The following is a 25,385-nucleotide window of genomic DNA, read 5'->3' as shown; positions in this document are numbered from 1 at the left end:
TTGTGGGAACTTGGTGCACGCGGTTCTTCACAGTCTTTCCTACAAAAGTTACTGTAGAGGTCATCCTTACGCTAGTGCCTACGGGAACTGCAGGCAAGGCGGTTCAGCCGTCACGTGAATGGTGGTTAGTAGATATGGACTTGCCTAAACCTAGTTCTTCTGGCTTCAAACGACTTTACGAACTTTGCAAATTGGTCACTTTCCACGAGATACTACTTCCCAACCGCAACAGTCCGCAATGATTATGCATTTGCGCGGACACTGCGTTCGGAAAATTGTGGCTGCTTGTAGTTTTACGAAGATAAAACCCAATAAATGCCACCGCAAGAACGCCTGGAGATAAAAGTATGAAGCTTCAATAAATCGAGGTACTAACCATCATTGCCATAGTAGAAAGATAGCAGCGCCACAATATCCTCCAGTAATTTTTGTAAGAAACTATGTTTCTGCAGAAGCCCCACTAAAGCCTTTATTGTCGAGGTTAGGCCACACTCCAATGTATCATTTCAGCAGGAGTAACACCTCTAAAAGTGGAAGAAAGAGATGAGGCACCTGGTCACTTTAGACCTCCCCATCTGTTGTAATGAATATTCGCTTCGCCTTCTCAACCCTCGAAGACCAGCGAGCCCTCGTGGAAAGAGCTAGGGCGGCGGCCTTCGCCAACGGAATTCCGGAATGAGAGCCCGACCACCCTTCTCCTGACTCCCCTTCCATTTTCCTTTAAGTAAAACGTTTTCATCGTCATCAGCAGCAGCAGGGACATATTTAAATCCACGTTACGACGAAGGCCTCTCCCAGGGCCTCTCCCAGGTATGGGTCACTGCAAATTCGGTACGGAGTATGTGCTGCTCTTCAGTGAAACTCTTTGACGCCGGCTTGGAGCACTCGGTCTGTGTTGGTCCTTAACGAACCTATTTGATGCCAACTTGTTTTACTGGGTACGTGCCGGCAGGTGTGTGCCGCTCTACAATGGTGAAAAATAACCGTGAAATTTTATGATAAAAAGATGTGGCCACCATTGCCCAGCTTTGGTCCCGCGCCCTCGCGGTCGGCAGCGCTACGCCGAGGAGGAGGAGGAGGAGAAGGAAATGAAGAGATAATGCAGGGATGTTAACCATAAATGCGTCTGGTTGGCTACCCTGCTCTGGGGGACGGGAAAGACGGAATAGAAAGATTAGATAAATAAGAGAGAGAGAGAGAGAGAGAGAGAGAGGAGAGGGAGAGGAGGGGAGGACAGCTGAGGTGAGCTCGAGCACGCGCGCGGAGGGCCTGAGTGAGTCAAAGGCGTCCACATAGCGAGTAGCCCTCAAGAAGGACAAAAATGCCTTCATAGCTTTGTGGGCCACCACCACCACCACTACCAATACCGAAGGTCGCAGAACAAAATAGTTGCCATTGATGGAACGTAGGGTGTCCAGCTAATGTTAGCCACGCTGTTCGCCGAAAACAAAAGATTTAAAAAACATGGTGCGAGGCACAATCATAAAAGCTAAGGTGTTCATCGTCAGTGGTCTGATAACAGAATAGCGTAAGTCTTTGTATCTTGTACGATGTTTCTTTTTAATATTTCTCTTTCTCTCTGTAAAAAGCTTGGCTAACGTTAGCTGGGACGCACTGTATAAAACACCATATGCCTAGGCTGGAGGTCATTTGGTGGCTTGTTTCATTCGGTAGAGCCAAATGAGAGGTTCGAGCCAATGGCATTTTGCGTATGCGGACAATGCACTGCCATGAAATTGTTAGTGCTTTAGACAATCTTTAGCCGGCGCGTGCCTCAGCATCCGCGTTGATTGAATTCCGCGGCGCAACTGGCACTTTTCTAATACTGTTATGTACCCACTAATGATAGGAGGTCCCCCTGGCAGTTTCTCACTCTGGAACTTCCTGATGATATAACACGTGAGCACGTTTTTTGTACATGCAGTGACAAACAATAAACTTCAAACTATCGCCTTGTGCAGCTGCAACGTACTCGCCTATGCCATTGCCTGCGAAATAAATAGTTGCCATAATACACATAACTGCATTTCCTGTCGTTCTGCATAGGCCTCCAGAGCTTTTAAAAAATTGACGACGGTTTTTGATAAGCACTGGCACATACACCCAAAAGGCGCCTCATTTTCTACGAATTATGACGCAGCAAAGTCATAATTCAAAAGGGATACCGCTCTATCGCCGCCAACGAGCACCCTCAATGCTCACGTCGCAGGATTCGCGGCCTTATAACGAATGAAATAAATGTAGGCGGAAATGTTGGGAATTTTATGCCCAATAGCCCACGTGCATATCCCCCACATGCCCATCGTATTCATCAACCGAAGGAACAATTGCTGTCGTAACGTCGATCATCGAAAAAAAAAGGGAATCGGTCCCTCAATGCATAGTAGGATCCAAAGCTCAATTATTGCGGATGTGCTCCCCATCGCGCAAACCTCACCACGCCGCGCATGCGCTCTGCCTTCATCTCTCTGGCACCGTGTGTTTAGGACCTTGACGCCTCTACGCCGTCCTTGTGCGAACCGCAGTACCGACAGATCGCGGAAAAGCGAAATGGCGGAAGCCGCGTGACATGAAAACACTTGCGGCTGCGGGAACAGGCCCACTGCAGTCTGTCAATCGCTGCCGTGCGGCTGCCACAGGACTTTGAATCTGAAAGTTCGCAGGTAAGCGCCGAACTGCTGCGGGCCATTACAATGCACGTTCATGGTTTCCGTATAAATGACAACCATTACCTGTCATGAGAGGCTAGGAAGCATCGATTGGTGTCACTGGCGCCCGTCGCCATTTGTTTCAGCCACCGCATATTAGGTGCATTGTTTGTAACGCATGCAGCGACTCACGCACACAAGCAGCGTAACTGACTACCTAATGCATTCGTGCCAACCACTGTTTACTTCAGTTACTGGATTGCCGCAGTCGTTTTGGTTGACAAAACGTTGCCCCCAATACTCGTTCGTCCTTTAAGTGCAAACTATTCTCCTTGTTGCCTGCACCGAACAGCGCGGTCTCTTCACGTGTTACATCCAACTCTGAATCAACAGTTTGTTTCATATCGCCCAAAAGAAGGCTCATTGTCTTCATTCGCCACCTCTCTTTCTTAGTCTCGCCCGCCGTCTACACCAGATCCTTCCCATTCCAAGAACCTCTGTCGTTAGCGAGCAGTCTTTTTATGTGCTTACTACGCATTCACATTTGATCTATCCAGGCACACCAGGCGCAGTACGTCTCTTTCACTTAAAGTGTATACTTTATGGTGCTTGGCAAAAGCAAACTACGTCGTATTCACAAAAAATGTCTTACTCTGGAATTGTTCGTAAGAGCGCATACCAGTTAATCTTGATACTGAACACATTATTAGCAAATGCCACCAGCCAATGACACAGAGGACTTACCAATGTAAAGCTTTGTGGATTCGGGCTCTGTTCTTCTTTTTTAATTTTGCCTTACCGTTCTTTCTTTTCTTCGTTTTCTTTTTCTCCTATGAACAGCCTATAACATGTCAGCCTTGATATGCCTGCGAAAACGACAGCCTGTGATACGAGTACACAATTAGTAAATGTGGCTTTGACCCCCAAAATGTCTCTATCGAGAAATTCACTCGCTCCCGAAGAGCTGGCTTTAATTCGGGCTTATTCAGATTATTCGTACTATAAGTTTGGGACGACCCAGTCCGCATACGTGCCAGGCACGTCCCGCAGAGAAGCGTAACCCTGCCAGGTTCCGAAGGGGAGCTCGTGTTAAGCAGCTGTTTCATTTTGTTGACTCAAACGATGTCTCGATCGCTTCCTTTCTTTTTTAATTCTATCCGCGCCGCACTAGTGTTTCTGTAGCTCAATAATATGCCAACATGACGTCGGTGCCGATTTACACCTCAAACGACTCCGCACGGCGCAGCGCCAGCGCACGCTGTAGGGATCGTGCTACCACTAAGTACTCAAGACACCGTTGAATAACCACCTCAAAAATCGCTTCAGGTAGAGCAGTTGGAAACTTATGATTGGAGACGTGTGCTACCGTCAACAAAATCCACAAAAGCATGGGTATGTATAGAGGTGCGAGTTAGCGCTGCGGCACTGATGCCATTCAGCTTCGTACGTCGAAGAACTGCCCTTCCCGATAGTGTTTTCTCAATTGGAATTTCTCGTGCATAGTGTCATCCGTTCGAACGTGCAAAGCTTACCAACTGGTGATTGGTCTCTTTTTTCGATTGTTGCTGGGAAGAAAAGCCACGCACTATATATATATATATATATATATATATATATATATATATATATATATATATATATATATATATATATATATATATAAACGAGAAGAAAGGGGGTTAACCCTGGGGCCCGATTTTTTATTTGTAATAGTCATATCAGAAGAAGCCAACGAACACTGGCGCCAAGGACAACATAGAGGAAATTACTTGTGCGTAATAAATGACACAAAGAAAGCATAAATTAATGGAAATGAAAGTGGATAAAAAACAAATTGCCGCAGGTGGGGACCGAACCCACAACCTTCGCATTTCGCGTGCGATGCTCTACCAATTGCGCAACTGCGACGCCGTTTCCCCATCCACTTTCTTGGGTATTCATGTTTCCTAGCAGAACCCTTGGAGTATTATTAGCCAGCGCCACCACTCACAGACCTCAGCGGCGGATGCGGAACATCATTTCTGTCGCAGACGTCACGAGAACGTGATCTTTTTGGGTGAAGGAAACTGGTCAGTAAACCCACAAATGCTACCCTGAAGGCATCAATGTTGCCCGATTGGAGACCCTCGTTATGTAACAAACGAGAATGTATATATAAAGGCAGAGCAACGCCGGTCAACGTCGATGCGCGCTGGCGGCAACGGTGGGTTTAGTCGTTGTCGGCGGAATAATTGTAATTTTTTTTCTTATCGTTTCAGACATAAACACTGAACTCATATGCTGCAAAAAAACATAATTTTAAAATATAAGGTTCTTACAAAACGCACACTAAAACAGATTTCAGCTTGCATTCAAACAAAGCACTCTGCATGGTCAATATGCTCAAACCGCAGCAAGCTTTAATGACTTCACAAATGGGACGCCAATTCAGCGAGAATCCAACAAAAAATACCTTATGCAGGAGCGAACAGCATTCTTCACTCTGAACTGCCTCTTTTCTGAAAAAAAAATTCAGTAACCACGATATCGAAGATGCCTTCGGGCGAAAACAAAAAAAAAAGCACTTCTTCGCAGTCATTCTGATAAAACTCAGCGTGTTTAATCCTTCTACAAACGAGGTTAGGCAAAAGCAAAATAGACGACAATTCTGCGTGAAGCAACTGTAGCAATAGCTCAACATTGGCCAAAGCTGTGCATAAATTGATCCAATAGCATGAACAGCGTGACAGCCGATTGGACGATTTAACGGGCCGCATAAAACCACAAACATCAGTGCTTGCAAGTCGAAGCAGTTTTAGCGAAACAATGCGATGCAGTCGTGCATCCTAGCTAGAGCAACATAATAAAGAAGCGACAAACGGTAGAAGTGCATGGCAAGCGGCATTTAGAACCTAAGTTCTGAGCATAACATATTTAAGTGGTTTCACTGACCATAAATTAATGCGAGCCCCGTCCCGTTTCGCTCGTGCCAGAACAAATAGAATCCAAGATTATAACAAAGGAAAATACAATATTATCAATGCTGAACTTGAAACACTTCTTGGCAGCGTATCATTTCCTTCTTTCCCTAACCGATCTGTTCATGATAACTGGGCTTCGTTCAGAAACAAGTTATTAATACTGGTTAATGAACACGTTCCGTTAATTAAAATGATAAATGATAAAAGCAACCCGTCGTTCACTAAGTCACTTAAAAGAGTGAGAAATAATAATTAGCGATTGTGCGTGGCCGCGAAATTCACATGCACTCTAACATCTTGGAAAAAAATACAGTGACTCCTTGAAGACCTACTGATCGGCAGCACGCGCTGCCTGAGGTACGCATTTTTCCCATGATTTGTCATCACTGCTCACAACTAACGGCAAAAAAATTTGGGGAAGCCGCGAGTCCGGATCGACACGACAGCAAGATCACCTTGCCGGATGACGACCAGATTCCTATTCAAGACCAGAACTATACTAACGCGCTCAATGCACTATTTTCATCAATATATACACCAAGGAAGGTCATTACAATGAACCTGAGGTAGGTGATCTTGGCTACCACTTTTTGCAACCCATCGAGATCACTGTCCACGGCATCACATTCGCTATAAATCATCAAAAAGTGACCACATCAGCAAGCGTTGACGAGATTAACTCAAAAGATACTAAAAAAACACGATATCAGTCCCATGTAAATTATCATATCATATATTCGGACAATCGCTATCACCAGGAAAGCTTGCCCATCACTGGAAAATCGCGAGGGTCGTTCCCAGCTTTAAGTGCGGCAATAGATATACGCCCCCTGAATTAAAGACCCATTTCACTAACTTCCACCTGCTATAAGATGCTAGAGGATATCATCGTCTCTCATATTTACAGTCATCTATAGCCTAATCACTTCTTCTTTCTAAATTAACATGTGTTTGGTAATTATTTATCGTGCGACATTCAACTATTTGAGTTCACGACTGAATTACATTTTAGCCTGGACAAAAGCTTGCAAAGTGAGTGCGTATTTCTAGATTTTTCAATAGCATTTCAACGTGTTGCTTAACTGCCGACTAATTTCTAAACTATCTTCTTTTTGCTTAGATTTACGAAAGCTATCTCGGATCCGGGACTTTCGTACCAATTGGCAGCACTTCACCGTTGTTAATAATTTTTCCTCCCTCTCTCTTACGTTCCCTCTGGTGTGCCGCAGGGCAGTGTCCTTGGCCCACTACTCTTTCCGATATATATTAACGTCTTTTCGAACAGCAAATCTTCTCATGTGCTGATTTTTGCTGATGATTGTATAACTTACCGGGTGATTACTAGTACTGAAGACCATGTAAAAACTCAAAGTGACCTTGACCTTAATTGCAATTGGTGTAGCACGTGGTCAATGTGAATGTGTCCAAATAAATGCAAAGTAATGCCTCTCACACGCAAACATTTAAAATCAAACTTTTCATACAATATGAATAACAACCGTGTGCATGAAGTCACATCTTTCAAATATCTAGGCGTAACCCTGACATCAAACCTTTCCTCAACGACACAAAGCAACAACATCTGCGGCAACGCGTCCCAGCCCATGGTCTATTTATGTCTAAACCTGCGTAAGATGCCGAATTATGTATGCATATTAGCCTATCTAACAGTTGTTCGCCCTAAACTTGGATTTGCTCCTTCAGTATCGTCCCCTCATTACATTTATTTGACCGCTATGCTAGAATAAGTTCAGCATAGAGTCGCTGGATTGAGCTCACCAAGTTACAGCTACGACGTAAGCATAACGCCAATTAAAAACAGTTTATAAATTCTTTCTTTGAACCCTCGTCGTGATGTAGCCCTCTTATGGCTGTTTCACTATACGTTCACGGATCAAGGCCATCACCAATAAATATGCAGGACTCCCTATTCCCGCCCGGAAGATTGCATAATCATCTTCCCTTCAAGCACATGTATGGTCAAACGGACTCTTTTAACTCATGTGCCCTTGCACGTGTCATCCACTTGTGGAACGACCTGCCCGATATCCTGGTAGCTGAAGCTAAGAAAGCAAAATTCCGTGACCGCATGAAGGCGCATTTCTCACTTTAACTAGCTTCTTGTCTGCTATCCATCTTGCACTGAGGATTTTCGACTTCGCGTAAACTCGTTTCTCCATTGTATCATTATTAAGAAAGCGTTGTTATGATCTGCATGCTCCTTATACCATGTAAGCTCCCCTTACCCAATGCTCATTCTTCGGGCCAGTAAAGTATCTTGAACAAGTAAATAAATAAGTGAAATTGGAAATCACTGGGTATCGTTCTCCCGCCAAAAATTTATTTAATATTCATTTTTTTAGATGCTAGCTGTTTCTTGAGCGCATCCACGACCCTAATTATAGCAAGCGAAGAAGACACAAAATACAATACTCTCGAGAGCTCCTTCTTTTTCTTTTCGAAATGTTGTTTCACTCGCAAACGTCACCTCCAAATATCCCTCTAATGCCTAAAGCTAAAAGCACTCCACTTTCCTGCAAATACATGGTTATGATGGCGAAGTGGCTCTATATGGTGCACCGCGGCACGACCGAAGAAGAACAGCCGTCCCCACGCCCCCAGCGGCTCCACCACAGCCACGTAAAGGCCTTCGGACGCCCCCAAACACACCGCGCGAGCGCGAGTGCGTCCCAAAGGGCTGCAATGGTTGGCCTTCGGTGGTGAACGCACCACGCGAATCGGTTGCGCGAGCGCGCATGGCCTTTCTACCAAGCTACACACCGTTCGATAAAGTTTCACAGAGCCAGTTTCCTCTCAGCTACGGTACATTTCGTGGTTACCAACTCCGCAAAGGGTTACGTACGCCAGGTACTCAGTATTTCGGGGTGATTTTCGATCGAGAATTAGGTTCCCGCTATGCCGGATGGCGAACCTCCAATGATGAAATTGGCGTCGCAGTATCCCGTCCTTGCTTAAGGCTGCCAGTCTCAATAGACGAAAGGCGCCAGGGAAGAAAGCAGCTGCTATCCGCAGCAGTTGTGAAAAACAGGCACTTCCGGCCGACGTGAACGGAAATTTCATCCTGTACGTCGCACGAATGTCGCTGCGCCAGCAGCGTTTCATCCTCGCAGTGACCTTGCCTCGCGATCAAGAATCCACAAATGGTGCAGCGGATGCATTTGCGCAGCTGTGCCATTTTGAGCGCTTCCAGAGACATTACAGTCGCCTGTTCTGCTCTATATATGGCCCGAAAGATCGTTGCACTACTTTTCAACAAGCTGCTTGTGAGGTTTGCTTAGCGGGGGGAAAAAAAAAGAAGAAACCTAGTGCTCGACGTTTCAGAGTATCTACTATAAATGCCATGATAGCAATTTCTGTTTCCGCTGCAGCACATGGGTATATAGCTCTCATACATTGAGAGGGGACATTTTAATAGAGCATTAGACGCACTTAAACTGATCATTAAAATTGTAAGTTTGCATTTTTTTTTTTTTGCAAAGGTCGATAGTGCGCTTCATCAGCGGATGCTTCGTATCTAGTATTTTTGTCATCCACCGAAAGACATTGCACAAAGAGAGCCTCGGCATGGCGTTACCACTTGGATTGATTAACGAGCCGATGTTGTAATAAAAAAGGGCTGTTTCACTGAACCGTCCTGGCGGTGGTGGGCCGCCCCTTCTAACAAAAAAAAGAAGAAAATCTGCCGAATGCCACACTGAATGAAACTGGCACAATATACCCGGCTCGAAGAATCACATTCGCGAATATCCCGTCACATTAAGCTGGCTAGATGACTAAGCTGGCCGAAGCGGTTGCGGCGAACCAAATGCTCATCTTGAACTACGAAAGAAAATACGGCAGAACCCGTCTCACTAATGACTGTCAGCGGCAGTGCGTTTAAAATTTAATTTATACAGCGCCACAGCATGCTGCCGCTGCCGAAATGAGTTGTGCATGACGCGCGTATTGCAGCGCTACGCAGCTAAGCCATTACCGCCCTGGGAGTGGCAGGTGATTGACTCTGACGTGTCCTTTGTAGAGGTCACAAAGCACGCACCTGATCTCGAAATCGCTATGCATTTCCGTGAACTTCAATCGACGTACTTGTGCTCAGAATTCTACACAGATGCGTCAAAATCGCATGCTGGTGTATCTTATGCTGCTGTTGGTCCCTCTTTTTCTAAATCTAACGTATTGAACCCGCTAACAAGTATCTTCACTGCAGAAGCCTATGCAGTACTGTCTGCAGTAAACCATATAAATAAATTAAAACTCGACAGAGCAATAGTATTTACAGAATCGTTAAGTCTTGTAAAAGCACTCATTTCTTTGCAAAAGCATACGAATCCTGTCTTCAATGAACTCTACTCACTCTTACGTATCATCTACTTATCACAGAGACATTTTGTAATATGCTGAGTTCCTGGTCATAGAGGAATCGAGGGAAATGTGCCTGCCGTCGAGACGGCCAAATCAATAGCATCGCAGTGCATTCGTTCTGCTGCAGTCCCTGCCACAAACATGAGGCCTTTCCTAAGAAACAAACTGCGAAGCCACTGGTAACGCTTGTGGGACGCAGAAACGAGTAATAAGCTTCACCTAAATAAGCCCAAGTTAGGTCCCTGGCACCCAACTACGAAAACACGAAGAACAGACGTCCTATTCACTAGACTAAGAATCGGACACACATTCGGCGCTCATAATTTTCTCCTTACTGGCAACGAGCCTCCAACCTGTGGTAGATGTGGCGAAAGCCTGACCGTCCTCCATGTCTTCCTGGAGTGCCGGGAAGCCGAAAGAGACAGAAGGAAACATTTCCCTTTTGCATACGGCCATTGTATTCCCCTGCATCGGCTGTGTTTCTTGGTGAAAAACCGCTTTTTAAGACCAAAGTAGTCCTCACTTTCTTGAAAAATGTTTTGCTACATGTTACAAGCCCATTCATTTCGTAGCGCATCCTCTTTTCAGAGGATATCGCTATGATAGCTTTCTTTGTATAGCACACGCCTCTGGGCCCTTGGGTTTCAAGGGCTCTAGTGAGGCAGTAGTGCTCTAGACAATTTTAGCATCTCACGTATTTTATATATTGCATCATTCTTTCTCAATGCATTCAAATGTTCATAGTACACGTCAATAGTCATTCCCATAAGTTTATGACACGTAGATTTTATGGAATTTACACCAACTCTTTTAGGCCCCTTTACAGCCACGTCACATTAAGATCACAGTAAGCATCAGTCCACTGCGAACTCATTAACACTAGCATGGCGCTCTTTGGCCACACCTGGCCCTTGCGCCATTAAACATCAAATATTCATTCTACTCCTCTTTCGCGCTTCTATGATGATGATGATGATGATGATGATGATGATGATGATTTATTCGCATCCCCTTTGAAACGGGCCGCTGACAAATAGTAACTTAGCCTGCTTGAATTAATCAGGTACACCATACATGCTTTGCATTCTACCATTTTTGTGCACATCTCCATAATGTTTCTTCTTTCCTCAAAACTTCTCTATCTACCTTGGCATCGCTACTTATGCCTGTAACTGATCTCGTCGTGTCAATTTCTTCCCTGCTTCATTTTTTTCACCAATACTCTAAATGTCTCTTGCTTATCTCGGCAGCTGACTGGTTGGTGCTACCGTTCACTTTAAATCCAAGCGCTTCTGAAAGGTGTCCGTTACCTCCGGGTCTCACGGGATGAATCCCTTCGCATTGCATAAGGATGTGCTCAGTGGTCTCGGGAGTTTTGCTGCAGCATAGACGTGCCTCAACTTGTTCTGGATATTTCCTCCTGTGTGTGTGTGTTTCTTTTTTTTATCCTTAGGCAACCAGCTCGAGCCTCAAATAGCAAAACGCTGCCCTTTGTGTCATGCTACAGATTTTCCCTTCATATTTTTCTTTCTTCCCATTCTTGTAATTCTTCATGGTGTTCTTTGTTTTCATTCTTTGCATCCAGTTCGCTGTCCTCTTTTCTCTCGCTTTCCTTCTGATGATTCCTGGTTGTCTATTTACACTTGCTTTTACCCTGTACTTGGTTGCCAACTTTCTTGACCTCTTCCTTCATTCTGTATCTACGCATTTCAAGTACAGATACTTGTGCACTTTAGACACCCATTTATTTTGATCCATGTTGCTGAGTTTCTCTTATAAACTAATTTTGCTCTGCACTTCCCTGACTTCAAAAGAAGCCTAACCCATGTCATCCTGCACTTCCTCATTTTTGGTACTACCGTGGCCCCCCTAAACGAACCGGCCTACCGTTCTTTGGTTAACTTCCAACCCTCGAAAAGATATCCAATTTTAAGCGCAGAATGATATTTACGAACGTTAGCACTGGTGCCATTACGCCTGCCCTTTCCCATTGTTTCTTCTGCCTTTCAAGTTCTGACACCGCGCACCACTGCGTTTTGTATTTTCTTTTAGACATTGCGCAAATCGGTAACCCCCGTTGGCTATTTGCTTCACGATACATGTCCTCCGTCCTTGCAGTATGTCAATCACTCCGCCCATTATCATTACTAGGAGCCTCTCCTCCATTGTGTCCCACATGTGTTCCTTGGTTTTCACTACACTTGCCTATTCGGCTTTCCCGGGAGCATACTAACCTGGATTTGCTTGTCTGCACTGACCCTCTCTATTAACACCGGTTCGACTTTGCACATGTTTGAATCCCCAACAAAGACAACTCGGCGCCTTTCCTCCACCTGGCCGCCGAAAGCTGCACCTCAGGCCGCGATGTCCTCCCCTCCCGTCTTAATGTCAGCCTTCGCTTTGTTCTCTTCCTCCGCGGCCGGTACATCAGTGGTAGCCCCTTCGTAACCATCCTTGACGTGTACGGCACTGCTTTCCAACGTGGTGGTTTCGGCTTCCTTACTGTTCTCGCTTCGGAGCCAGGCCCGTTCGTGGTACTCGCATCAAAGAATTCGCCATTTCTTTGTGGAATGGTGGCCTTCGGCTTAATTTCTACGTTGACTTGCTTATCTTCTACCGCATTCCTTTGAGTCTGCTCGCTCCCGAGTTTCTTTTCCAGCTTACAAACCCGCTTAGCTAGCTTATCGTCCTGTTCTAGACGGTCCAGTCGCGACCCTCGCACACACACACATCCTACAGATAAAAACTGCCCTGTTTGCATCGTGTCCTGACTCAAATCTTTTTTTTTCCCAACGTGTAAGAACGTTGCCTCCGTATTTAATTGATTAGTTACCTACTTATATCTAGCCCAAGCATCCAAAAAGCATGAAAAGTTATATATATATATATATATGTATAGAGAGAGAGAGAGGGAGAGAGAGAGAGATTGCTCGTTTAACCTAACGCTTCTAGCAACCACATGAGTGAAAAACCACTTAATAAAAACATCGCTTTGGCCTGGCGCTCCAGCTACGCTGAAAAGGGACTTCCAATCGTCACGTCTGTTTCTTTCGGCGTCACTCGCGAGAGTAACGCCATCACGAAACCTGCGCGCGACCTTCGAAATGTATGGCGCGCCAATGCGTGCGAACGCTGAGAAATGCGTCATGCGGCAGCCGCGCTCCTCTCTCGCGGTTCTCTCTGTGCACGCTGCGCCATCTAGTGGCGCTGCCGAGAAGTCCGCGCGTTGCCTCCGAGACTACCTGGTGCGCTGGAGCATGCGAACGCTCAGAATTGTTCCCTCGCTTGCCTTACACCAGTGGTACATACTCAGTGACCCAAGTTGGCGAGAGGTTCGTTGAACAGCGGCACACACCCAGTGCATACGTAACGCAGCTCGCTAAAGCATTGGCGTGAAAAACGTTCAGTGAAGTGCAACCCATACCCAGTGCATTTGTGGCACATCTTGCTAAAGCGTCGGGTTTCTGTCTTTGAAGAAACCGTGTGACGTGGGCATGATTCCGCCAAGGATCAAAGAAATTTAAAGAATATTTTTGGCATTGTAGAGTGGCACATTCAGAATGCCGCATACCTAGTTAACCAAGCTAGCGTCAAAGACGTTCATTGATGAGCGGCACAGACCGAGTGGCAAATATCCAGTGTTCAAAGTCTGCGTCGAAGAGTCACTTCAAGCATTGGTAGCTGCCGAGTCCCGCATCTACAGTGACGTATGCCGGCGTGAAAGAAGTTTTTTGAAGAGCGGCACATATTGCCACATATTCAGTAGTCCCCGCTGGTCCCACTGTTGATTTCGAGCCCTGTTCCCTCAGCACTGCAGCCCGACGCGCTACCCGTTCGACCATGAACTACCCAGTGACTGAGGTAGGCGGGAAAGAAGTTAGATACGTAGATATATACGCAAACAGCTTGCCCCCGGAATGTGCGTGAAGTACGATAAGAATGCTAGTGCATTAAAGCTCTGGCAGAACCGTCCTTGGGTTGATGTGACTGTAAGCGACAGCTTGCTTTCTTGTGCCACTCGGAACTGGACAAGCTTCGCTTCATCTCTACGCATTCTCAGCAGTTTCTGCTAGACCCCTTAGCCAGTAGTAAGGGCGGACGCCTTTATAGATGTTAACCTGCGGCGCACTGTCTGCTCGGTGTCTATTTCGCATTCGCTCACCACCGTCCTCACGTACCATACTAGAGTGGAGTACTAAATTTGTGATACAGTGCACAATCAGGCCTTTCAAGCGTTCAAGATCATCAACTCATCACTAGTTCTAATGCTCTGGCGCCATCTGCGAATTGTAAATTAAACCCCATTTGCCGCTTGGCGTCGTCTCTGCACACTTAGCAGCATCAAAACAAACAGCCGATCTCAGTATTAACAACAAAATATAGCTAATAATTTTGCCCTCAGCATGAAATGACACTAAGCGATGACAGATTTTACCATTTGTTTGTTGCTGTGAAGTTTAGGCTGGCTATTACGGTAATCTGTAGTAACCGCCTCAATTCATCGCGGTATAGGACGCGCATGCTCAAAGGGCCTAAGAAGTTACGTATCGCTGCAGCGTATTATGTGCCAAGCAAAAATAAAACGCTCTAATCCCTGTAGTATTCAGACAGTTACGTCAGGAACTATATTCTTCTGTGCAAAGGTATTGCCTCCGTCGTGCATCTCGTACCTTTGGCAGTGGTGCACGTTAGTCGTGCAATGGAGTATAGTGGCCCACGTTGATTCTCTTCGCATAAACGGCAAGGAGCATGCAAACTGTAAAATGGGGGAAACAGCCAAAGAAAGCAATCGCCTTAAAACATAGAAGACCACCAAATCGGGATTTTATAGATCCAAGTCACTACAGGCGTCAATGCACTTAGCCTTCTTTCGGAACTTTACACCCTTTGCGGTGTGTATTCATATGGCCTCGTCCACCCAGTGACCCAATTCGTCTAGTAGGCTTGGCAATTAGGTCTGTGCTTGCTGCGTTCCCGCCTAGCAAATAGCATTTGCCACTGGATATGTGGCCCATTATTGGCCAGTTCCCCAGAAATGACGTTCTAAGTTGACGCAAGGGCGGTGGAACCTTACGTATGTTAAAAGCGATAGCACCCATCCGCAACAAACATCCCCACGTCGAATGCGGCCGCTTGATGGAGAGCTATTGCAACCAAGTTGGAGCCAGGATACTAAGGACACCATGGAGTTTAAACTGGCGCACCCGTTGACAAAAATCATGTACGCAAAGTACGTGTCCTTTAATAGAGCACATTTTATTGTGAGAAGGGCATACCTCCGAAGTATAGCTAACGCATTGTCCTCCGGAGTGCATGGTGTCGGGTTCGAATGCATGCAGCGACTGCTCCGCAATGTGGCGGCAAATTAAATGAGCCAGCAGATTCAATGAACCCAGGTAATTGAAATTCGGAAAAGTCAACCGCTTGGTCTGTGCTACTTTGGGATGCTAAACTCATCAACACAGATAGCTGCAACAGAAGATATGGAGCACGCTTAGCAAACTATAGGGACGTTTTACACCGGCGGCGGTTGTGGATGGCGCGGCTGAGCGCGACCAAGAGAGCACTATCTTGAAAGCGATCCGAGATGAGTAGAGTCTAGCCGCGGGCAGGGCTGATGGCTTCGTACGTGCTGTGCTCTCGCCGCTTTGTTCGCGTTGAAGTGAGAGGCAGCGTGAAGGTCAATTCACTGCTGCTCCCGCTCTTCCTCACCCCAGCGTTTTGACAGCGAGTGTCCGCGGTCATCGAGTGCGATGCGTGCGTGCTTACCTGTGCGCGCGCGACACCATGCTTCTTAATGTAGTTAATAAGCGAATGTTTTCAAATTTATACGGCAGATAAATCTACTATCCTTACTTCGGATAGGTGTCTAATTATTTGCTATAGCAATCGCTGCTTCGTATTCCTGGCGAAACTGCGACTTTTTTCGTATATAATGCAGATTCCACGTACCAATTTAGCTCGGCTGACAATGATTCTGACGGCGCTGTCGGTTCAACTGTGCCCACTAAAAGTGAACTATATACCGCAAATATAAAGTATTGTTGGTTTTTGGTCGTCATATGCGACTACAGGGGTATAGTTAAAACTCTTGAGGAGTTTATTGATCCTAGTACATAGTGAGGCGTAAAGTGCGTATGAGTTTTGTGTGCCCAAACTTCTCACTAGCTTCATGAGACGTTCTTTTTTAAATGTTGTAAACCAATTTTTTTAAAATATATAAGTACGTGAGGCCTGATGTCCAAATACTTGTATTGACTAGGCGCAATGACAGCGACAGGACAAGCGCTTGTCTTGTGACATTTACTTACGTCCTGTCTCTTGCTACACATCAGAATACACTCCCGATAATTTCGATGTTTATCATGGCGAAAACTACCTACTTTAGCCGCCAATCTTGTTATCAGCGAACAGGTGACATTTGTTGTTGTTCTGCGCGTGTTCATGGTTCCCCACCTTTAAGCACTCTTGTTAAACCCTAGACATGTCTGTCTATAACCGTTTGGTGTGTCCGCGCTTTGTTTCAGAAATGGAGTGGCCTGACCTAATAATTCCAAGTTTAGTTAGCCTCGTGCTGTATTTTCTCTGGTACTCCCAACTCGGCAAGAAGCGCATTCCACCTGGTTCCCGGCTGCCCCCTTCTCCGCCAGCCAAACCGCTGATCGGTCACGTCGAGTACAACCGGCCACACTTCTGCGCTACTACGGCAATCGAATGGGCTCGAATCTACGGTTCTACCTACAGGTGAACTCACTATGACCAACCGCGGTAGCTCAATGGCCATGGCGTTGGCTGCAGAGCACGAGATCGCAGTTTTAATCCCGGCCACGGCAGCCGCATTCCAATAGAGGCAGAACGCGAAAACGCTCGTGTACCGTAATCGAGACTTACCCACTACGGAACGCCTCAAAAAATTAGGTCGTAGTTATGGCACGCCAAGCCCAAGAATTCAATTTTTAATTAGTACTTACTAGAACTTACAAGTTCATGAGGAGAAGGAAAAGAGGAGGGAGGTTATGTGAAGGTGAATTCTTTATTGTACCGCCGTGGAGATGAAGTGGTGAATTGGTCTTGTACACCAGGAACTACATAATTATTAATTATTCAGTTAAATTACATTCGCTAATCGACTTCTAAATTACCTGCCGAAGATCACAATGTGCACCTCTAATGGCCGATTCAAGCTGATCACCGAACAAGCCATAAATAATCCGAAATTCGTTTACGTGTCTTGTGTATTGCCCTGACATGGAGCCTTTGAGGCAACAAAGAAATTAAAAATTAAATCAGGGGGCTTTACGTGGCAAAACCACGATCTGTTATAAGGCACGCAGTAGTGGGCAGACTCCGGATTAATTTTGACCACCTGGGGTTCCTTAACGTGCCTCTAAATGTAAGTACACGGGTGTTGTTGCATTTCGCCCCCATCGAAATGCGGCCGCCGGGGCCGGGATTCGATGCTTAGCAGCCATAGCATCACCATAGCCACTAAGCAACCACGGAGGGTAAGAAACAAATGACGGGAGGAATCATGCTTAAAATGCAGATTTGTTGCCAGGACGTGTTCAAAGCAAGTCTGATTTCTTGTAACACTGAGAATACAAACGCTGTTGGGGCGCCGGAATCCTAAGGGTGCCAAAAGATACATCGGCACTACACATTCACCCTGTAGTGCGTAAATGTAATCAATCAAGAAAATGATGAGCAGAACACCGATGCGCTTCGCAGCAATCTTGCACGAAAGTATTTCAAATCTAGCGCTCTTTTCGTGATGCCTATCACATGCACACAAAGCCACTTACTTCTATTGCACATTTGCGGCAAGTTTCTCAAGTAAACAATTATAAAATTAGCTAACTTCAGTCAAATAAGCTAGTAATCAGTGATTTTTGAATCGAATCGAATATGAATATCCGAGAAAAGTGACCTCCAAAGGTCGAATCGAATATTTAATACTTTCAAGTTCTAAACAAAGTGAACTTTAAAGGTTTCATGGAGTCTGCCAAAAGAAAAAGGCCTATTTAGATTATTTCATACATGTATAATGCAGTTAACAGCTGGCTTTCAGTTCAGTTAAGAAGCTTCAAAACAACAAGCAAAGGAAGGTTGCCGCATCTGGTGCACCATGACAATGACAGTACTAAGATAAAGAAGCAGCACGCAACTAGACGAGCGTAGAAGAGTGTAGTGCTTATTGAAAGGAGCTATGCGCAATATTACAGCTCCACGCATCGTTTTAGAGAAATCCGCACATGGTGACACTGGCCAAACGATAAACTGACTTCACTAAATCGAGACGGCGGGTCTGTAGGCTGCCTGAGGTGATACACGCATGTTTAACAAGAGTAAACTATTGTGCATACACGCATATAAGGTTTGTTGAAGAAGTGGTGCGTGTACACAACAACCGTGTCTCTCCTAGAGTATTTCTACCTGTAGACTGCAGTAACTGTTGTCTTTCCTTTATAGTGCTCGAACGAAACGGATATTCGAAAACTTCGCATAACGAGTTATCGAATAACGAGTCATCGCTTTTCGATTCGTATATTCGCCAACTTCTTGAGACTATCGGAAAATATTTTTAGTGTTGGCCATTGCAAATTACAAGCTGCCGTAGAAAATCACATATTTTTATTTCTACCGCACTGTTGTTTTACGAAATACTTAAAGCCTTCGCGCAAGCATTTAGTATTTTGATAAAACTCTCCAGATGAAAGCGTCTTGATGATTTCAATTCTAGGGAAGCCCGTGTTTAAGCCTGCACTCATAATTCTGCGAGAATCATTTAGGGCCCGAAATTGTATCTTTATGACTACTCGAGCGGGTACGATGGTTTCATGCCATGTCTTGTGCCCTATATTGCACCGGTTCGTTTTTGCCATGGCAGTGTCATGCACCAAGAAAAGCTAACATTTTTTTTTCTACTTATAACGTCCTCATGCGGTTCGAACTGCGACTAGGCCATAGCTTTCAGCTATGTGATAGAGTCAGACATCAGCCGCACCAACCTATGAAGTAGCCAAGAGAATGATTGACTTCACTCATTCTGGTATTTTTACCCGCTCCTCATTTTATATGATCATTTCTTCAAAGTTTATTGCAGTTTCTTGCACATAAATTTATGTGGGACGTGTAATATCGCAAAACTTTCGTGTATGTTGCTGATGAATATTTTCAGTCATATTGGGGCCTTCAAGCTGTAGTAAAGATAAGATACTACGGGAAGCATTGCCTTTTAAGATGGCTTAGAGACAGAGAGATGCTTTCTCTCCACCCCGTCTATGCAGAGAAGTATGAAGATTGGCTTAAGAGGTGTGCCTGTAACCAGCTGTTCCACGTTCCGGATGACGTTAGGGACGAACTTAAGAAACATGGAAAAAAGTGATTTGAGCACATTCTGCATGGCAGCTGTGTTTGCCTACATGATTTCCAGATCCGCAACATTAACATAAACAAATTTCGGACGAGAGTGTCTACTGTGACAAAAAGAAAATACAAAGCTCCACTTACTGCACAATGTTCACGAAGGCAATTCAGCATGCAATAACGCTGTGATTACAATGATGTGCTGATCTTCGTATTGGCGCTGCCAAGCAATATCTACTCACAGAAACGATTAGTATTATTCTGCGACGTACTACCTGACGATTAGAAAAACGCTTTTGAATATAATTCCCGAAATGAGTTAAAGGCGCAGTAGCAGGTATATTATTAGCTGGTTTAGGCTTACCAGTGGACGATGCCTGAACACAGAAGCAATAACGCTGTCGCCTTCTCCATCTTTCAGGATCAGAACGGGATTGACCGAGATGGTCATCGTGAACGACTTTGATGCCATAGAGAAACTGTTTACTAAGGATGAGCTCCTGTGTCGCTCGAAGAACTGGCGCCTTTACGGACTTTCTGTCGGATGTAAGTAAACACAAATTACTTCTACACAAAAATTTATTTTCACTTGCACAGCTTCAATTCTTCGGAAATCCGCAAGGGGGGAGGGGTGGGGGAGTTTTCAGAAGCGGACAATTCTAATGCACCCGAAAGTAGCTCACAGCTACCAAGAAAATCTCGGGTTTCTCAGAAACTCGTTTGGGTTGGCATTCACGTGACTGCATAATAACAGAGCTCCGAGGACCAGATGACATCAAAGATAGGTAACGTGACATCATTCAACATACCTGGTGGCGGTGGCGGTGGTGGTGGTGGTAGTGGTGGTAACATCGTGAATATTGGCCTCCTGTAGATCGATGCAAGAACTGGGAAGTTCAAAACGAAGTAAGAAATACGAAACGTAAGAAATATGAAAACTCCGCCGACAAAATACTTGTTTTGCCTTAGTAAACATGGGTGACGAAACGCATGACTGGTACTTTTCTGGGGTCACGAGCACAACGCTGCCACAGCGCGGATAAATCGGGTCTATATGATAAAAACGCTTGAAATCGCTGACGTCACAGTCATGTACCTGCGTTGAAGCTTGCGCGTAAAATTCAAGTGGATCTCACCGGTGGTAATCAGCCTGTTGTTCGTCATATGAGTGAAACAAGAACTACGAAAGAATATTCTAACAATCTAACCTGACTTAACGTTTATTTTTACTGTCCCTTTAACGTATGGAATCATGGGACACAACGCACGTGAATGGTGGCGATATTTTACAGGCGGCCAAGCAATAATTATTGAACCGCATTTCGTATCACTTCTTCTGTGCATGTAATCTTTGTAATCGCATATTATTGGCAGTGTTGTCTCTGTTTTGCAGAATCATTTTAATGCGTTAGCGCACATGATTTCACTTGCGTGTACTTGCCCTCCATAATTCTTTCTTTCTATTTTCTCCTAAGAAGGACGAGGGTAGCTTCTTCTATATTTGCTGTTTTGTCGTGACTAATAATCAAGGGTCTCGTAACACTTGCTGACTTCGCGACCTATTGTATAGATACAATCTGAAGATACAATTCGTTAATCGCAGATTATATACATCACCTGTAGTTAACGGATTGTATTATGAACGAACAATAAACTCAAAGTGTAACTAACAAGGAATCTTTTTTGCATTCGATTCACGCGGAACATTTGCGATTCAGTGCCTTCTCAACATTATCATGAGCATGCAGGCTAGACTTAAATTGCCCTGTTTTTGAGCAGCGGTTCTTATTTTTGTTTCACGGTTTCAGCTTTGACGCAACGGTCAGTGCGTGATATACCATTGTAATAACTTGTTATTGAGAAAACATATATATATATATATATATATATATATATATATATATATATATATATATATATATATATATATATATATATATATATATATATATATATATATATATATATATATATATATATATATATATATAAGAGAAAGAGCATGGCAACTTTAACAACACTTTTTGTGAGTTGTCTTCTGTTTTCTGCTCCCCTCTTTTCCTGCTGTTTCACCAAAGCAATCTGCTGATTTCATTTGTTCTTTTACAAAAAGGATGTTTTCAACAAAGTTAGTTCCCTTACGGGAGTGTACACCGCTACGACGCTCTCACTACAATTTTCTCATTGACGCTTTTCATCTCGTTATAATATTTGAGAAGTGGACTGGTTAATTAATACCAATTATGCAATTAGGCGGAATACAAAATATTATCTGAGTATCTCCAAGCAACGGCAAGCAACATTACCTTGATTCTATCAAGCTACGTGGCAAATGTATATTTTTAAATCTTGGTGCGTGGTAGTTAGGACACCTTGTATATATATTGAACGAGGAGAAGTGTAGGGGCCCGATTTTCTTTTGTTAGTGACAATTGTATGAAACAAACGGCTAGACAACGAAACCAAGGAAAGCATATGATGATTTCTTTCTTTTTTTGCAATTGAAATGTAAACATGATGAAGCAAGGAAAATTAAAGTTGAGAAGAAAGAAACTAACCGGAGGCGGGATCCGAATCCACCTCCTCGCGGTATATTTTGCATCGTTTTGCTTCGTTGGGCCAGCGTTCGCTGTGGACCAATGCACAAGGCTCCCGTCACTCGTATCCCACACAGATCCGATGTCGCTGGAGGGAGACGAGTGGGTTGCAAACCGCAGGTTCTGCATCCAGGCGCTCAGAGATATTGGCTTCGCGAAGCCCACCATACAGAACGACATTCTGGTAAGGATGCGCCCTTGCTCACGCTGATTTCGAATCGATAGGAAGATTACGGTAGGAACTCCCTACTGGACAATTGTCATAAAGTGCGCAGCAGTCTTTGTAATTACTTATGAAGCCTATATTGTACCCTTGAAATCAAGACTGCCGTATTTTTTTTTCAGAAATAAACAACTGCAAAGAATACCACGCACACTGTGACGATCTCCCCAGTAAACTCATCTTTACTGCCAATATTGTGTTTTGTAAATGAAAGAAATGTTGCTGCAGTGGTTGTTTTTCTCGCATAATTTTCCCGCTGAAACGCTCGCCTTCATTCCAACGCGTCCTCTCGAGAAGCTTCTCCCCGTTCTGGTGGCTTGAGTTATTCGCGCGTTCCTCGTCTACGCAAGCTCTCGCCTGCGTTCTAACTGCGCCTCGCTTAAGGCCAAATCAAAGCGCGCCTAGATGGCGGTACGGTATTTTTACAGCGTAGCTCTTAGGCGGCCCGTTCCTGCGGGTAGCGTCGGCGTCGTACCTCGTAACCAAGCGAACGAGCACAGCCAAGGATGAAAGCGAACGCGGAGCGCAGCGGGAGATGAAAGACGGCGACAGCGAAAGGAGCGCGAGGAGGAACGCGGAGAAGGAACGTACAGCGGAATTATGAGGCGGACAGCGGAGGAAGACGGACTCTGCGGTGGGGATGGCTACGACATTGGCCGTGCTCGTCCTCTTTTTCTCGGCGCTGACCCAATCTGCTCACGGCATTAGCGCACGGGACACATCGCATATACGAGTGTTTTACAAAACGAGTAGAATCCTTGCCCATGGATCCCGCAACGAAGAACGGAGAATGGCACCGACGTTATATTTGATGGAAATAGGGCTCACGTGGACGCAAAACTTGGAATGTGTCCACTAATTACGTCTTATGTGGTTCGTAATTATTGCGCCACTCGCAGGCGTTATATACACGTTACGCAGATGAAACACGCGCGTTTCCCCCCTTGTACCGGGAGAACGATATGTGATACTAAGTTGAACACTGAGGAGATCTTGAGCAACATCGTGGTGTATGTGCCGGCACTGTTGTTTAAGTGTGTCATATATTTATAGGCAGTTAAAGGTAGGAATGCAGCTCTTAACTGAAGCAAATAAATAAGAGAACAATAATTACACCTGGGTAGCGCTACTCGCAAAACGTTAGCTATTTTTGTGGAACCGAATGCTGCAAGGTGTAGACATTTATTTACCCAAGAAAATGCGCGCCACTAATTGCGAAGCTACCGTGCAATACAGTTAAACTTATGGTAATAGCATAATTTGCAAAAGGACATAACGTTGGGCGAGTTTGTACTGTAAGAAATTCTTGGATTGTAGCGCGAAGTTACACACACAGAGACTTGTTCCAACATAGATATGTTTCAACAGGAACATGTCTGTTGGTACTACTCGCCCAGGGCAAAGAAACCACTGCTTGAATTTTCTTCTTGCAATTCCAAACTTGTTAAACCGGGGATAGCGTACTCAGCTCTTAGGTCTGCCATTGCTAAGTCATGTCCACACTGCACACAACAGAGTTTTTAGCAGATAGATAGGCTCTAGAAGGTTGGTTATCCTGTTCATTTGTGATCATTAACCTGTTAAAAGCTTTAGAAATGGGTAAAACGTGCTGCTAAGAAACAAGAAAAACAGAAAAAGGAAAAAAAAGGTTTGCTGTGGTGCCCTATGTAAGTAGGTTGTCACACGGTTTACGGAGCGTGGCCAATAGATATGAAGTCAATACAGTTTTCTCAGCCCCCCGCAAATTGTCTATGATGTGCCCTATGATAAATAAGAAACTTTAACAGGGGCACAAAAGAAGAAAGAAATGATTGCGGCGTTATGCATGTGCCCCCTTTAGTTCCTTCTAACCCTGGTATAGATTACCAGATTCTACTCAAGTGCGGGAAAACTTACACTGGACAGAGCGGCAGGTGCCTCAATGTCAGACTAAAAGAACACAAACAATCACTTAACAACCCTAATGCTTCACATCTAGCGTCGCATTGTTTCAATTGCGGTCGTAAACTTTTGTTTGAAGACACACAAGTCCTTTCAAGACACAAATGCCAAACCACGCGAGAAATAATTTAGACATTTAACATTAAAAGATTAGGAGAGACTTGTATTAGCCACGCATCAATATCTCTGTTAGAAAGCGAATTTCAATATCTTTTCAGCAGGTGTGTTAATCTCAGATAGTGCCTTCTGTTGTTTGGTTTTTTTTTTCGGCTCCCCTACCTCTTGATATGTTTAACTGATAGTCTTTAGACCTTGTCATGTTCGTATGCTGCGTTATTTTCATTCACTTGTATATATCTTAATAGTTTCAATAAATATTTAGTTGAGAGTTAGCGTTTGTACTATCTTCTCCTAGTCTCCATGTGTGTGTGTTACTTCGCGCTACAATCCAAGCATGACTTGCAATGCACGTTCACAACAAGCCCATGCCAAACAGTACCAAAACTTGTGCACTAGAATATGATTCCCGTTGCAGCAACGAATCACCCTCGAAGTTTTGTCAAGGCATTATTTGCCTTATACCGGGCACTTTGCGATACTAGCGCTATTTCGCGAGTGACGTGAAGGCGAGGAGGATACCGTTCGCTTGGCTGCTGCGCGCGCTCGTCCACACGCGCATGCGCGTAGTATTGAGGCCGCCAGCGTAGATCCTGAAAAATGTTTCGGCACTTTTTTGTTGACACGCCTAAACTTCAGTTTGCTGTTCGAAACCGCGTCACTCGCGACAATTTACAAGCTTGGACATTGGAAGGTATGTATGGCAGAAGGAGTCTGCGGCTCTTCCAACGCGGAGGTGTACCGTGTCTGTCCATAAACGTTGCCGCGAAAGAATGCTTGAAAATTAAGCGTGCGAAAGTTTGTGCGCTGTTTCGCTCCAAACATAAGGCATACCCGTATTACTTATTTGTGGCAGACACTGCATTTTATACAGAACAGCCATCTTGCTATTTAGTGTCAACATTACAAACTAGTATGTAACACGAATAGTGCATGCGAACTTTTAATCAATCATCATGTTGCTTTGATGACTTGTTTTAGTCAAAGGGAGGCATTGAAATAATGCGCAAAAAGGAGGCTATGCGCACATTTCGTATGAACGAATTTGCTCACTTTCACCGCTCTCCCTGACAGGCAATCACATAAACATTGTTCATGGCAATTAGCACGGCTTCGTGTCATGTATAATATAGACTTCACCAATTCCTTAAAA

At 44.7% G+C, this 25,385-nt stretch overlaps 1 protein-coding gene across 1 annotated transcript in view; it reads left to right on the top strand.

Annotated features, from left to right (window-relative positions):
* Positions 1–2,539: 2,539 nt before the first annotated feature.
* The window catches only part of LOC142584996 (cytochrome P450 2F3-like), a 40,154-nt gene continuing 17,308 nt past the window's right edge, over positions 2,540–25,385 (top strand). The window contains exons 1-4 of the mRNA XM_075695411.1: positions 2,540–2,663; positions 16,516–16,732; positions 19,776–19,900; positions 22,029–22,135. Coding sequence (XP_075551526.1) covers positions 16,518–16,732; positions 19,776–19,900; positions 22,029–22,135 — 447 coding nt within the window. The 5' untranslated portion in view covers positions 2,540–2,663; positions 16,516–16,517. The remainder of the gene's footprint in view (positions 2,664–16,515; positions 16,733–19,775; positions 19,901–22,028; positions 22,136–25,385) is intronic.

The sequence above is a fragment of the Dermacentor variabilis genome, chromosome 6 (genome assembly GCF_050947875.1).
Source record: "Dermacentor variabilis isolate Ectoservices chromosome 6, ASM5094787v1, whole genome shotgun sequence".
Taxonomy (NCBI): Eukaryota; Metazoa; Arthropoda; class Arachnida; order Ixodida; family Ixodidae; genus Dermacentor; species Dermacentor variabilis.
This window is presented reverse-complemented; position numbering and strand designations above follow the sequence as displayed.